Source organism: Morus notabilis, unplaced genomic scaffold (genome assembly GCF_000414095.1).
Source record: "Morus notabilis unplaced genomic scaffold, ASM41409v2 Scaffold278, whole genome shotgun sequence".
Classification (NCBI taxonomy): Eukaryota; Viridiplantae; Streptophyta; class Magnoliopsida; order Rosales; family Moraceae; genus Morus; species Morus notabilis.
Window position 1 is genome coordinate 1 of NW_010364432.1, and position 16,000 is coordinate 16,000.

The 16,000-nt window shown below is 32.5% G+C and overlaps 1 protein-coding gene across 2 annotated transcripts; it reads right to left on the reverse strand.

Annotated features, from left to right (window-relative positions):
• Window positions 1–2,119: 2,119 nt before the first annotated feature.
• Window positions 2,120–4,915, reverse strand: LOC21385883 (putative F-box/LRR-repeat protein At3g18150). 2 transcript variants are annotated; one of them, XM_024171164.1, is made up of 4 exons: window positions 4,628–4,915; window positions 4,354–4,477; window positions 2,568–3,877; window positions 2,120–2,435 (listed from the first exon to the last, which is right to left on the reverse strand). In XM_024171164.1, the coding sequence occupies exons 3-4, from the start codon at window positions 3,873–3,875 to the stop codon at window positions 2,268–2,270; spliced, it is 1,476 nt and encodes a 491-aa protein (XP_024026932.1). In that variant the 5' UTR covers window positions 3,876–3,877; window positions 4,354–4,477; window positions 4,628–4,915; the 3' UTR covers window positions 2,120–2,267. The 2 variants fall into 2 exon arrangements, with proteins under 2 accessions (XP_024026932.1, XP_024026931.1); XM_024171163.1 differs by having other exon boundaries at window positions 4,354–4,510.
• Between the last annotated feature and the right edge of the window lie 11,085 nt (window positions 4,916–16,000).

A 16,000-nucleotide genomic window follows, 5' to 3' on the forward strand; every position in this document is an offset into this window, starting at 1 on the left:
AGAGCTTTTTACTGTAGCAAAACTCGAATTCTAAACTCGAATTAGCGAAGTGAACATGGCCTAAATTACTTTCCGGAGTTTATTATCCTATTGTACATTTACATCAACTATTTAATATTTCAGAAACATTTTCTTATTATAGGGATACAATACTTTTTGGAAACATAGTTAAGCTAATGGAAACTAAATTTAAAATTTATTGGTTAGGTTGTCCTATGTTATATGCATTAGCAACCATTTTAGATCCTAGGTGTAGAATAGATAGGATTGAATCTTTGATGACTGCTACAGCAGAAAATTTAGGTATTGATATGCAACTAACTATTACTGATGCTAGGAAAATGTTAGAAAAGGTATTTGGTTTGTATGAAGCAAAATATAGCACAGGTCAAAAAGAACAGAGAATTTCGACGTCAACTAGCAGTTTGGGGCCTAAAGGCTCGTTGTGGAGTTTCTTGAAGATGAAAGAGAAAACGACAGGATCGTCATCAACACAAGCTTCTACCGAACTGGTAAAATATTTTGAAGTAAATTTTATAATCGATGACGACAAATTGGACATCTTACAGCGGTGGAAGAGCATGACCGATCATTTTCTAACATTGTCCGTAATAGCTCGTGACATTCTGACAACTCTAGTGTCAATGGTAGCATCGGAGCAAGCATTTAGTGCAAGCAACCAAATTCTTGATAGGAAGAGAAATAAAATGCATCCAGATATCTTGGAGGGACTAATGTACGTTAAAGACTGGGAAGATGCCAGAAGACAAAAACAACAATACATTGATGATTCAATACAAGACTATTTTTCTAACTTAGAAATAACATAATTTTCTAGAAGCACTTAGGTTTTGTAGTTTACTATTCCTAGAATACTGCACTCTTTCTTCCTTTGCTAAGATTTTATCATGATCTCCCCACAAGTATTACTTGGCAAGGTTTTTAACGAGGTAGTCATTTATGTGTACTTATTCGTATTATCTCAATTTAATAAAATCACATCTTTTGAGACATATGATATATTTTCTTTTTTAAATTAAATTTTGAAAATAAAATTACAAGGGCCAGGGTCGGCCCGTGAAGGGCCTGAGCCCAAGCCCGGCCCTGGCCCTTATGGACTAGGGCTGTGGGCCTAAGATTTTCTCCTCAGGCTCGGGCCTGCATTGTGCAGGGCCGTGCTAGGCACGGCCCAGGCCCGCCACAGGCCTAGGGTCGGACGTGCCGCGCCGGCCTAGCACGGCACGTTTGACAACTCTAGGCCCGTTTAAGATAGTTTGTGCTTATCCTTTTAAACAAAAGGAGAAAATAAACATAAATTAGAATTTTTTAATTAGTGTTTAAATAATACCCAAACAAGTACTTTTATATTTAAAAAGAATTTTTGTATTTGTTTAGATAAAAAGTTGAAAGCATTTCTTGTTATAAAAAGTAATATAATAAAAAATATATATGAGATCTTTAATTTGTTATTCACAAATAAAAGATTAAAAATGTAAATAAAATTTTTTTTCATAAACATTAAGAAAGCAGTTTATTTTAAAAATATTTTAAAAAAAACCTAAAAACACTTCAAGATTTACCATGTAAAAATGTTTAAAAACGATTTTTAGACTAAATAAACAAAAACGATTTTTTTTAAGCCAACCATCTAAAGAGATTTAAAAGCTGACTTTTAGACTAAATAAACCAAAATCATCTTTTTTTTAAGCCAATCTAAAGGCGCCCTTAGTTAGGTCCCCGAATAGCAAAAACGTATCACTGTTTTGTAACTCGTGGTGCATTTGTTGGTGGTTGGTTGATCAAGAGAATTCAATTTTAAAAACCAGTGAGAGTGAAAAATGGAGGAAGTGAATGAAAATCTACTTTAAAAGCTGTGTAATTTTTTTTTTCTCAAAAAGAAAGAGGATAAAAAAAGTGATAGAGATTTACTTTGTTTGATACATAAGAATGAAAAGTCAGTGAAGAAAGTAGGATTTTGGGTTGAAATTGATACATTTGAGTTGTTTGGGGGGAAAGAAAAATAATGCGGTACAAAGGCTAGTGAATCTGACTTATTTATTTTTACTTGGTTTGGATTTGGTTCCTGAAAAATTATTTTGTTTTGTCAATTTTGAGTAGTCAGTTAAGAAAAATACACTTGAAAGACTAATTAATAAACTAATCGGTCTTATGCAAGTGCAACTAGTAACGAAATCAACAAAAGTTTATAGAGTTTGATAGTACAAATAATGTCTTGAGAGCTATTCAAGGCTCAAGCTTTCATACATTTAAAATGGTTCTAACTCTATAGATATCGTCTCCGCCGAAGGCGCAAGCCAAAGTAGAGCGTCCCTCACTCCATCCTCGTCATATCCTCCCATCTCTACCTTCAGCTTGTTCACGTTAGGCAAGGGGCTGCGGCAATTCCTTCTAAATACTTGTGGAAACATGAGAAGCTCCACCAGCAAAACAAGAAATAGTACGTCAATTAGGACTATAATCCTAGGAAGGAAACATGCAAAATCAAATACTAACAATCACTTAGAAATGCGAAAATATCTTAATCTACTTTGAGCTTCTATAAATACCTCTTCACAGCAGAAAATGAAGTTTATACTCTTGGAGCAATCGAAATGCGAGAGAAAATCAATTAAATTGATGTACCACTCCCTCTCCCTCTCCCTTCTACGGGTTTCGGTTTCCGCACAATAGCCAACATGGATAAATGTTTCCGACAGATTTGGCGAGTTCATTAAAAACCTTACCAACAGATTCTTAGTGTAACACTTGAAGGAATCTAGATTAGGAGCATCAATTGAAATCTCAATCCGATCCCAGTCCACTTCATCCCAGTCCACTTTATCCCAATCCTCTTCATCCCAATTCGCTTGATCTCGGTCCTTATATCGAACTGTCTTGACATCCAAAAACTTGAGGTGCTGATTTCTGATGTCAATAAGATCGCATTGATCTAAGGCAAGACTCTCAAGAAGTGGAAGTCCAGAAATAAAGCTTGCAAAATCCTCATCGGGATAAAAAGAGACACCATGCAATGAGAGATTTTCAATTTTCTTGCAAGAAGCAAGATCAAAGCGGCAACTGCACGGTTTTTTCCATGCAGTATTAGAAAAAGCAAAAGATTGAAGATTTATAGCTTCCACTTTGATTGTAAATGTCTCCCAATTCCCAGATAAATCCAAAAACTGAAGACACGAACTCGAAACTCGAAGACTCTTCAACTTATCACAGTCCTTAATGTACAATTCTTCAAGGGAAGGGCAGCCCAACAGTAACGTATGCAATATTTCATCTTCCATTTGAACATGCCCTAAATACAAATATTCCAAAGATGGAAGGCTAACAGGATAACAAGCCTCCAACTCTACAAACACCAACTTTAGGACAGTCAATGATGCTAAGTTAAGTACAACCTCAGGCAAGCAATAATGTCTTCTCCTAACAGGTTCATACTCAAACATATTGAGAACCAATTTTTGAAGATGGGGCTGAGCGATAAAGCTTAACCACCTATCCAGTTTGACTTTAGAACGGCGTCCACGGTAGACAGTATTAAGGTTAAACCTAGTTATAACTGACATTGTATTGTGATGCATGCCCATCATGCGGTGCTTCAAGCAATCATCCACAAAATTATAGAAAATTTCAACATCTTTATTGCCGAACTGAGAGAATTCTAAAGTCGGAACATAGTACCACATTCGTCTCCAATGCCTAGAAAGGAGGCTCGTCCAAACAGCATCAATGGTGGGTAAGAAAGAAAGAATATGATGGATAACATGATCAGGTAGTTTTGATATCCGATCGGCATCCATGATTTTTGGTTCTTGACCTTCTTTTTTTCTTCCAACATGGACTTTTCTTCTTTTTCTGCCCATGTCTAAAATATTTGGCAAGGAAACAGAATAAGCTGTTAGCAAGACAGATAAAATACGACTCAAGAGTACTTCAAAAGGGTAAATTAAAGCAATCTCAAAGGGCAAGAAGCTTAATTAGAGGGAATAAAAGGGGACCAAAACACAGGTTTGTTCAGCATCCATTACTTTAAATTAAAATTCATCAAGAAAAAATATATACATATATATCCTTTCAATTCAAAATTATTCAAAGCATAGACAATGCCACAAATTAACCAAACCATGAGATTTTCACCTTCCGACCATTACTAAAGGCTCGTGTTTTCTGACATTAAATTTCGGGTAGAAACTTAGTGAATAACAAAAACCATATTCTCTAAAGCTACCACAAGGAAAGAAACAGAATCAAACATGTTAAGCATCATTCTTTAACCAAATAATTACTATACATATAAGCGAAGAACCATTCAAAAGGAAAGATAAAAAGAGAAAAAGTTACCTCACAAAATGTTATTCTTCGCTTGGTTTCTTCACTCTCAACCACGCTTCTCTCAACCTCCCCATTAATGACAGAATAATCCAAGGACTTGGCACTATCAAAAACGCATCTCTTCCAAAATTCCCTATTGTTCAACGTGAGGAATGAAGTCCAAACACTTTGAAATTCCACCAAAATAAGAGAGAGAGAGAGAGAGAGAGAGAGAGGAATTCAACAAAAATAAATAAAAATTGGAAAAAATAAGCAAAACCCATGAATGAATTAAAGCTCTTACAACAAGAGAAGAATAAAGTCCTTCACTTCATCATCATCATCCTGATCAATAACGGAAGACGCACGGAAGATGCTCGAACCTTCACGGCCAAACGGGAATCTTCTCCATTGAACCCTTACGACGAGGAAGACCGGCAAAGGTGTTGGATTTGGGCGGCTCAAGGCAGGGTTCGACGGGCGGACGCCGGAGTTGCTGCGGTGGCGGTGACGGTGGCCTTCTAGAGGCGGTGCTTCCTAGGGCTGAAGTTGAACTCTTTTGCAGAAGAAGGTATTGAAAAAGGCTTATGAAAACGTTTACTGTGGCTGAAGTTGAACTCTTTGGCATCCCAAAACAATTTAGCAAGGGACAGTTACTGTAGCGATTTTTAAAATTGATTTCGTTTTTATTTTTTATGTTTTTTTTAAATGAAAACGTTTTTAAAATGTTACTGAGTACAATAAAAAATAAAAATAAAAATGATTTTTTAATTTAATGTAAAATAAAAGAGAAATAAAAAATAATTTTTTATTTTTTATTTTTATTTTCTCCATTCTTGAATAGAGAGAGAGAAAGATAGATATTATTGGGTTTTTTACACTGTAAAAAATCTCTTGATAAAACTACTAAATGTATTTTTAAAAATGATTTCTGTTTGAGATTGAAAATGTTTTTATTTTTATTTTCATACAAAAAACAAAATCATTTTAGAACGAGTTTTAAATGCGTCCTATAATTTTGACGAAACAACTTCTAAATTTTTTAACATTGGTAATTATACTAGAGAAGAACAATGTAAATTGTAGTTAAAAAGTAGAATTTGAATTTTTATAAGAAAAATTACTGTAATAAAAAAATTTGTAAAAGAACATATCTATAATCTTTTTAAATTATGACACTTTTTGAACCATATGATACGGGTGGCAGGTTAAATTTAAAAATTACTTAAAATAATTCAATACACGTCTATGGAAAGAAACAAACTAATAGTGTGTTTGATAGGATGAAAAAGAGAGAAAAAAGAAAATAGATGAAGGATTTTGAAGAAAAAAATAGAATTGTCGGTTGTTTAGTACAGAGGAAATGAGAAAGGAGGAAAAATGAAAATTTATGGGGCCCGTCAATTTTTAATCCTTCTAATTTTAGGAAGAAAATAGGAGGAAAAAAGTTTAACAAACAAATGAGGTGTAAAATAATAATTTTAATCTTCACTATTCATCATATTTTTATTTGTATTAGAATATTATTATAAAATGTTTTAGATTTGGCATTTTATTTTCACTTTTCTTTCTCTTTTACGAAACAATATAAGAGAAAATCATTTTATTTCGATTTGACATTTTATTATCACTTTTCTTTCTCTTTTTCCAAACAACATGGGAGAAAATCATTTTTCTTTCTTCACCTAGCTATTTTTCTTCTCATTCCTTTCTCTTTTCTATCTATTCTACCAAACAAAGCATAATGGTATAATCGGTATCACAATTTCTATACTCTTAAAATTGAATTAATCTCACTAGTATTTTTGAACTTTGAGGTCATTCTTACTTTGCTTTTTAAGTTTTGAAAACTTTCACTTTATCCTTAAATTTTGAGTTTTTCTAATTTAAACTTTTTTGTAAGAATTTCTGTTAAAATTAAACCCAAAAAGAGGGGTTAAGTGTTAAAAACATAACTTGTAGTGATTTTGTCAAACGAATTTTTGTTATGCTCGATTATTAATGTGACGACCCTCCTATGAGGCCGCTACCGTAACTTACTTTTTAACTTGTACTTACTGAGATTTTATAAAATTTATGGAATATTTTTTTTTAAATATAAAAAGAATAATTTCATAAGAATGAATAACTAAATTACTTAAAAGCTTGCCTATGGACAAACGAAAGAATAAAAAAAAGGGTTATTCGAGCGCCTTCCATCCACACCTAGACCAAAGGCCTTAAGGTCTTCCATGGCCACCGTAGGAAAAAAATCCAACCACTTGTAGGGATCCGGAAACTCGAGTATCTGACTATCAGAGAGGCCAAAGCTGCACATAATCTCCCACTGGTATACCTGTCCACTAGATTTCGATGCAGCCTTAGACTTTTTTCCTTGGAATCTTTATGGATTCTCGTTTCCTTGACGAGCCTCTTCCAGTACTGTTTGACGTGAAAAAACCGGTGGTTTCCCCGAATTTGTTGATCTCGCGGGTAAGTTTATCGGCGGAGGCCTTGATGGGCATGCTAGTGCAGTGGAAAGCAAAAGGAAATAAAATGTTTGCACCTCTCAATCTGTGAAATGCAGCAGCAAACTCCAACTTTGAGATTGAGAATGCATGTCCTAGATGCAAAAAAAAAAAAAACCGTTCATGTATGGGAAAGGGAAGTTTCCAAAGAACTTCTCCCCGTGGGAACCGCGCGGCTTTTAGCGAGAATCGGCCCAGAAAACATCAACATCCTCCCACCATCTTCGTACCTTTGACTCGATTTCTAGGAGACGGTCTCTCCTGGCAAAGTTGCTCCCACCATTAGCTGTTGCTGCCATCTCAGAAACTAAGGAAATATGTCAGAAAACAATACACTATTATGCAACTACCAAACCTGATCGTGTCCTCCTAAATAATAGGCTAAGAAGAGAAACTTGGGGAACAAGAAAGTAGTTTATAGATGTCAAGACCTCGTCCAGTTCGTTAATTTGAATTTTTAATTTAAGTTGAAATATAATTTTATATGAGAGCTTTTTTACTGTAGCAGAAAAACTTAAGTATGACTTTTTGTAAGAGTTTTTAACTATAATAAAATTAAAATTAAAAACTCGAATCGGTGAAATAAACTATGCCTAAAATACTTAACATTATTAAATTTGAATAATTTCACTTATACAAAAAGAAGCATTCCCTTTAAAAAAAAAAATAATAAATACGTCATTGCCTTATTGGCAATATCCCTGTCTCATATATGGAACACGCACACAACGTTCCCATGTTAATGTCCAATTTCCGACGCGTGAGATATTTGGGAAGTTGATTTCGGTCAACTTAATTTCCAAAAATGAATTTATAATCTCTTTATTTTATCTTAACTAATTTAGGAATTAGTTAGTTAAAATTTTAAGGAACTATAGAATAATTAAAAGGGAGTTTCAAGGCACCTTGTATCACTGGGAGACGACTGGATTTAGATTAAAGATGATAATGCTCTATTAAAGGTGATAGTTAATTAGCTAGTTAAAAAAAAAAAAAAGATGATGGTTAAATTGCTATTAACTCATACTTTTACATACTTTTTTACATATCTGTGACTTTAAAGATGATGGTTAAATGGTTAAGAAAAGAACATATAAAATTATTATTCAATAAAAAGCTGTTAATAAATAGGATTGAATCATTAATTCTATGACGAAATTGCCTTAAAGCAAGTACATCCGTATGAATGTGATTATGTTATTCTTTTCAATATTAGCTTAAATGAACAAAAGAAATATGCATCTAACCTCATCATGAGTCTATGGCAAACAAACAAACAAAACTGTATTATTATTATGGGGACATCATAATAATTTTTATGCCTACTTTCATCTAACAAATAGTTAATTCTTAAGAATAAAATTTAATTAATGGGGATATATCTAAATGTGTGCGAAGCCTTGTCGAGATCTCGTTAGCTTGTCGGATCGGATTAAAAAAATAGGGCGTAATTTGCACCGTTGGCTGAAAATCTAGTTGTAATCACATAAAATATGGGTTAATTATTATAAGCAATAGTGATGTAGGTAAATTGTCCATCATAATATAGGTAGCGGTAATATGGTGGAAAATTCATGACTTTTTTTATTTAAATGGATCAAACACACATTATTAAAATTTACCATCTAATAAAATTATAGAAAAAATTTTCTGAAGAAAGAATTGGGATAATTTACCACTCTTTAATACGATGCAACAAGGGAAAAGAAGGAAATTTAAAAAGTATCCCCTCAGTTTTGTTTAAATACAATTTTTACTCTGAGTTTTTTAAAATTCAAAAAACATTCCTTCTATTTTTAAAAATAGATAAAAAAGTATTCTTTCTTTTAACTTTTCTGATTTAATTTTTTTTAAGTGGCCAAATTGTTCTTAGATATCTCATATACTATTTAAATTTGTGTTGGACTATGCCAGCTTTTAAACACTCCTCTTAAATTTCTTTCTTTTTTTTTAAGTGGCTCTCTTAGGAAATTTACAACATCAATTTGAACAAGTTTTTTATTTATTTTTTATTTTTTTATTTTAATAAGAAAGTGAAGTTTGAAAAAAAAAATGTAAATTTTTTGTCTCATAATAGTACTGACAATTCTAACAAGTTCCTTTACACACTACAAAATACACTTTCACCTCAAATTAGTAAATAAATTCGTCATTTTGCCAAATAAAATTTTAAAAAAAAATAGAATTACATCTTTTTTCAGTATAAGATTTCACTTTCTTATTAAAATGAAAAACAAAAAACAAAAAAAAAAAGCTTGTTCAAATTAGTGTTATAAAGTTTCTAAGACGTTTGCTTAAAACAAAAAAAAATTAAGAGGGGTGTTTGAAAGTTAGTACAACCCAGCACAAAGTTGGATAATATATGGGATATTCGAGGAAAAATTAGCTATTTTAAAAAAATTAAACCTAAAGAGTTAAAAGAAGGGATACCTTTTGTATGGATTGAAAAACACATGAGATGCTTTTTGAATTTTAAAAAACTCAGGAGTAAAAATTGGATTTAGACAAAACTAAGAAGATACTTTTTAAATTTTCTTAGGAAAAAGAAACAAGTACCCTTTAAAATGTATGGATCAAAATTTCTATTTATCGCTCTTTCTTAATAACCTTTTTAATCAAATAATTATACTAATATAAGAATATAATTAAAAATAAAATGTAAAAATTGAGACACATACTTTTAAAGTTTAATTTCACACTTTTCTCATGCAACAATCCGCGTAAATCTTCACTAATATTTGGGCTGCAAAGTCTTCACAATAGGCCCCACACAAGAAATAAGCCCACATTAAGTACCTTCTCGAGATATTTAAGTCATATATCATAATTTTTAAGGTTAGATTAATTTTTATTATGGGTACTAAAATTATTATAAAATATATTACAGTAGTTCTATTTAAGTTTTGTGTATTAAGTAAAATTATACTTATATTTTTATATATTTCATTTAATATTTTTGAATTTTATGAGAATTTTATAATTTTTTATGTATATATTTATGATTTTTATAAATTTTACGATTTTTAAATATTTTTAATTATAATATTTTCTGTAATGGTTTATATTTACATATATTTGTGATTTTTATAAATTTTATGATTTTTAAATATTTTTAATTATAATATTTTCTGTAATGGTTTATATTTATTGATATATATCAATCTAAGCTTAAAACTGTGATATTCCGTAAAGTGTGCTACTTTCTTTGTAGCACTGTAAGCTATAGCCACGTAGGACGCAAATCTGCAAGATGCATGGTGGTCTTAAGAAAATGGTGACGGAAGGGCAATTGGCGTGGCGTTTAGTAGGCGGTGGTGGAGTTCAGAAAATCAGTCACTGGTTTTTTTTTTACGCTTTTTTTATGGATTATTTATTTATTTATTTATATGGAACAGAAAAGGAAGGATAGTATTAGTCAGAAAAATCGACTTTCTTTTGATACCAATTGATATAAGACCAAGTAGAATAGAAGAACAGAGATAAAATTTAGAGGGAAAATATAAATAGAATTTAGAGAAGAATAATAAAAAAAAGATAGGATTCTAAGAAGAAGAACTCAAGAAGGAGAAATCAATAATCTCAATATCACTAATCATTAATCATCAAAAACTTTAATAAAAATAACAATAGATAAATAAATCCTAATCCTATTCTAAAAAGGAGATAAATAAAAACAAATTTAAAATAATAAAAAGACAAATATAATCCCAAAATCAAATAAAAATATCAAATAATTATAATCTAATTTGTCATCACATGGTTGCTAAGCCCTCACAGGTAGTTTCACATATATATCAATACACGTAACACACGCATCTTTTTCTCTCTAAAGAGAGAAAGGAAGATAAATTTCCCTTAAAAAAGGAGAGAGAAACTTTTTAGGAAAAAAAAAAAGAAATTACAATGTTATTTTCCTTGGAAGATTTTCTGGTACGCTTAGCGTACTAATAAGTCAGGTTTTTTTAATCGTTAGATCTGCATGCTTTTAAACTTTTACGTGATTTTATACAGATTTGACGGACATAAAACCTGACTTATCAGTATGTTGACGTACTGAAAAATGTCTCATTTCCTTTTGGTGGAAAAAAAACTAATATAAATGTAGATTTAGAAAATTCCCAATTTGCGTTTTGCTAAAAGGAATTATGTTTTTGGAAAATAATGTTTAACTCTCCCTAACAAAAAATAATAAAGCCTGTTTCCCCATCCATATTTAATACTAGTTAATATATAGTATCTTTAGATATAGTTGGCACAAGTTTGTGGACACAATTAAAGACGACTTTAGACAGATGTAAGTTCAAACATTTAACTCAATATTGGACATTAATGTTGAGGTACCTATTATATGATATTCATATACATATTCTCTCTCTTGTTGTGAAGCAATTAATTTATACTGCTTGTTTGGATGAATCTTTTCTTAGCATCAGAGAATATGTGATTTTTTTTTTCATTTATTGTTCTTCTTAACCCTAATGATGTATGTCTTACTAGGGTCTTTGTTTGTTCTTAGTGGAATCAACTATCACGGCAACCTTGATGATCCGCTGATGGACTATAACGATGACGATGACACATTCAATTAAACAAAGGAGGCTTGTACTGCCAGTGATGCTTGCACTCACGCTTTTTTTTTTCTTTTTTTGTTTCCCTTTAAATTCAAACCCTTTGCTTTTTCATAAAAAGTATTTTATGGAACTTGATTAGTAATGTGCAGTACAATATGTTTATTGACATCCATATGATTGAAGCGATTTGAGGTGCTACATATGAGATAACAAAGTCCAAAGGAAAGAGTCTAAAACTCTAAAGGATGTCTAGTCCAGAGATGAGAAGGTTGGGCTGGTGAATAGTGGAAAAATGACTTTTTTGAAAGAGAGAGTATGAGAAAAAAAAGAAAAAAAAAAAAAAAAGAAAAAAAAGAAAAAGAAAAAAGAGAGTAGCATTTGGAAGGCAGTTCTTGTGGGGAATAAATGGTTAGGTAGTATGCTTGTGTCCTCTTGTCTTTTAACACCCTTTTGGAGGATTTCCGAGCTTATAATGCCTTTGCTTTAAACTTAGAACTTACCCTTTTGTCTTTTAGGTTTTCAACCCCCCCCCACTTCTTTTATGAAGTTTGTTCCTGTAGTAGTCTAGTGCAATATTGACTGCCTTTCTTGTTTTTTTTTCCCCCTGAAAAAAGGACATACAAGGTTTATAAGTATAAGAATGCAAGAAAACAATAAATTGATATTTTTAAAACGTTGCACATCCAATTGAGTACGCATATAAATGTGTAGTTTCCATGGTTACTTTAATATTTACTCATTGATGGATATCGTTGAGTAGAAAAAACTTATGATAATTGATGAAATTAGATTATTATCACATCATATCATTAAATTACTATATTTAATAGGTAATTACAGATATAAATATAACCATTGAAAACTCGACTGTATGTGTGTGTGTAAGTGCGCGCGAGGGCATTTGCACATAAATTGTAAAAGTACGTATATGATCGGAGAAGAAAGAACAGGCCGGTGTAACACAGTACAATAGTACATCACATTCTCCTTTGGCTCACACAGGGATGCACGTCAGGCCAACCCAGCCAATCATTTTGGTGGGTCGGGTCATATTCAATAACCCCTCATTCTAGCCTACACCACAAGCCACTTTTTTTTTCCCACCAGCTGGATCATGCCATGGGTCATGATTAGGCCAGCTAATTTTGGACCATACTTTTTTCAAATTTTTATTTTTTTAATTGCAAAACATGTTTATAATGAAAATGGAAATATGAAAAAGAAAATAGATTATGTATGAGTAGCTCATGAAAACATTTCCTGGGAAACCCAAGGGACAAAAAGCCAGGTAAGGAAGGAAAAAAAAAGTGTAGCTAACATTACTGAAGATAAGATGTTTTTAAGATTTTGAAATAAAAATCAAACAAACAAAAATAAAATAATACACAAATATTGTTCATAAGTACGATATATTACTCCCGCCATAAATTGTGTATATATGTGCCATAAATTGCAAAAGTGCATAAAAAATGCTTAAGGGCACTCACCCACTAATAAAAGTTGAGCTCCACGACGCCGCTACTAGCATATATATGGTCCTTTTTCCTCGCCTTAATTGAGTGGTACGTAGAATAGTGTTATCTGTGTTAAAACTTCATAGGCCCCTCTTTTGGAAGCTTGTGCTTATAATAAACTACTTGTAACGTAACAAAATCTCAGCAATAATTAGGAAAGTTACTAAAGATTTGTTATCTTTGTTTACTGCTTATAATACTGGGATCTTGTAAAGTTCTTCCTTAATCATTATTTTTCTGCTAATTAGGAGATTGTCTAAAGATATGTAAAAGAGGACATGCAATACATTAACCGCAAAGGGACCTTTGTTTACGGCTTAAAGCATTGACAGTTGAAAAAATTTATAAATTTACATAGGTTTTAACTTTTAAATGTATATAAACAATCTTATGCCTTCAGAATCAACCAATTATTAGGGAATACCCAGGTAAAATTCCTATTCAAGGTGGTTTTTTTTCCCCCCTATTTAAGTTTTTCACATCCATTTTATTCTTGCATGTTGTCTCTGATTTAGTCTTACTGTGTTTTACATGGGGTCTTAGCCTCAAAAACAAAAAACAAAAAAACATTGGTTAACATTATCTTATTCTCTTTTCTCATAATTTTTCATGCAGGAACAAGACATTACTTACATTATACTCTTGTAATATTACACAAAGAAAGGAGGGAAGAAGAAAATAAACCTTCTAATGAAAGATACAAAAAAAAAAAGAAAAGAAAAAAAAAAGGATAGAGAATATGAAAAAGTAACAAGGGAGTCCATAGAAAAGTTATTTACAGATGAAGAGAAGTATCGATCTCGGAATTGTCGATAGTTTTTAAGAAAAAAAAAAGGATAGAGAATATGAAAAAGTAACAAGGGAGTCCATAGAAAAGCTTATTTACAGATGAAGAGAAGTATCGATCTCGGAATTGTCGATAGTTTTTGAGGAGGTAGCAGAGGATGCGGTGTTAAGATCAGCTTGGGTTGCCTGCAAATCAAGTCCAAGAGAGAGTGATTGATCTCGAGAAGTAGTTGGGGTGTGAGTGTGAGAAGAAAGGACCGTACGCCTATTGTTGGATTGGAAAGGCAAATTAGAGGGATCAAAATGGCTTGTTGGAGATGCTCTCTCGCTCTCCGACAACATCTTAAGGAGCTCTTTCTCTTCCCTTTTCTCCTTCACTTTCTGCAATTGCCTGAACCTTTCTTGCAACAGAGCAATGGAGGAGCTAACCTTGGTGGTGGCATCACCACTTTGCCTGCCCATTGAAGCCGAGAGCTTCCAAACTTGGAATAGTTGATGGGGTTGTGCTACACTTGGCTTTGGATGCGCAAAAATATAATGAATGTGTATATATAGGAATTAGGAGCTGTTCTCTGTTTTCGTTTATTTATTTATTTATTCATTTTTTACTGATGTAAGATTGATTACATGAGAATCGGCTACCGGGTAACAAAGTCCAAAGGAAAGAGTCTAAAGGCTAGTCTAGAGAAGGAGAAGGTTGAGTTGGTGGATGGGTAGGGAAAAAAGGACTTTTTTGAAAGAGAAAGAGTATGGGAGAGAGAGTCCAAAATTGGAAAATAGAGACTAGTATTTGGAAGGGAGTTCTTGTGGGGAATCATTTGTTAGGTAATGCTTGTGTCCTCTTCTTGTCTTTTAAGATCCTGTTGGGTTACCTTACAGCTTTTGGACGATTTTCCCTTATTATGCCTCACCTTTAAACATGGAACTTACCCTTTTGTTTTCTTAAGTTTTTTTTTTTTTTTTTTTTTTTTTTTTTTTTTTTTTTTTTTTTTTTTTTTTGTTTATAGCCCAGGCCCCTCTTTTGGATGCTTGTGCTTACAATACTCGTAACAACAAGAACTCGGCGATATTGCGGGATTTTCAAGTCTTCTTAATTTCCTAGGCATAATGTGCCACAACAGAAGGGTAAACAGAAGGCATTACAGGGGAACCTCTTTTTAGAGAAGTACTCCTTAATTTAATTATCATTTTCTGCTAGTTAGGAAGTGTGACTAAAGATATGCAAATACAATTAACCACAGAAGGACCTTATTTATGGCTTAAACTGCTTTTAGTTTCACAAGATTAAAATGATTGATTTACAAACTGGCTAATTCAGTTGGAAACAAAATATTAGGACAAAGAAAGCTGGGGGTCCATTTGAAAAGCAACACCAAGTTGACACATTTAATCTCATCTTGATCTTGCTGTTCAAGAACACTAGGCCTTGTTTGGTGGGAAGAAAATTATAGTAGAAGAATGCTCACTTGAACTCGCAAAATGATACCCGATAACAGATGGAACAATTCCAACACGTCCTCTTTCTATTCCCTCACACCTAAAAAAACCATTCTATTTGCACAAAATGTTGTTTTTTTTTTAAAAAAAAAAAAAAGAAGAAGAAAAAACAAAACAAAACAAAACAAATGATCTTAATTAGGATGATATCAAGTAAGTGTGATCCTGGCTGCCTTGGCATTTGCCATAAAATAAGTCTGCAGACTTGTCCTAACCACGTGATCTTCAAAATTCTCTATTGCAACTTCAGTCAAGTCGTGTCGCCAACATTTCACCGGAGACGGCGGGCAGCATGTAATTATATTATCTTCCTCTTCTTTGATTACAGAATTAGCAGGCACACGATAATACAATTGCAAAATCTAAGAACAAGTCACAAAACAATAACAACCTGATTAGTTTGAGAAAAAGGGACAAAGAAAAAAGTGTTTGATGAAATTGAATGAGCGTTAATTCAAGCTCAACTACATATGGGGACACTGAGTTAGCTACCAAGATTGAACAGAACAAATATCATCAGACTTTCACCAAAGCCAGAGAACTAACCTTTATTGAGGCCTTTGTTGTTTTCAGAAAACATCTGACGAGGAATGATATAGTCTCTGGATGAGGAGTAAACCAAAGCAAGCTATCAACTAATTCCAGATATCTTCTGGATCTGACAACTCTCGAAACATGTGTCTCTAAATGCTTGATCCCATAAAGTGGAGGAATCAAGGTCTTTCTCACTTGTTCAGGATAGATGAAGCACTCCTTTACAAAGAAGCCACAAGTATTAAATCATGACCTTCTCATAAAGACG

What these genes read in the sequence shown, in the direction of transcription:
- LOC21385883 (XM_024171164.1), bottom strand. Translation starts at nt 3,875, where the DNA reads ATGGGCAGAAAAAGAAGAAAAGTCCATGTTGGAAGAAAAAAAGAAGGT. An exon ending in TCATTTTCTGCTGTGAAGAG is followed by an intron (nt 2,436 to 2,567) that starts GTATTTATAGAA and finishes TTGCTGGTGGAG; the next exon opens with CTTCTCATGTTTCCACAAGT.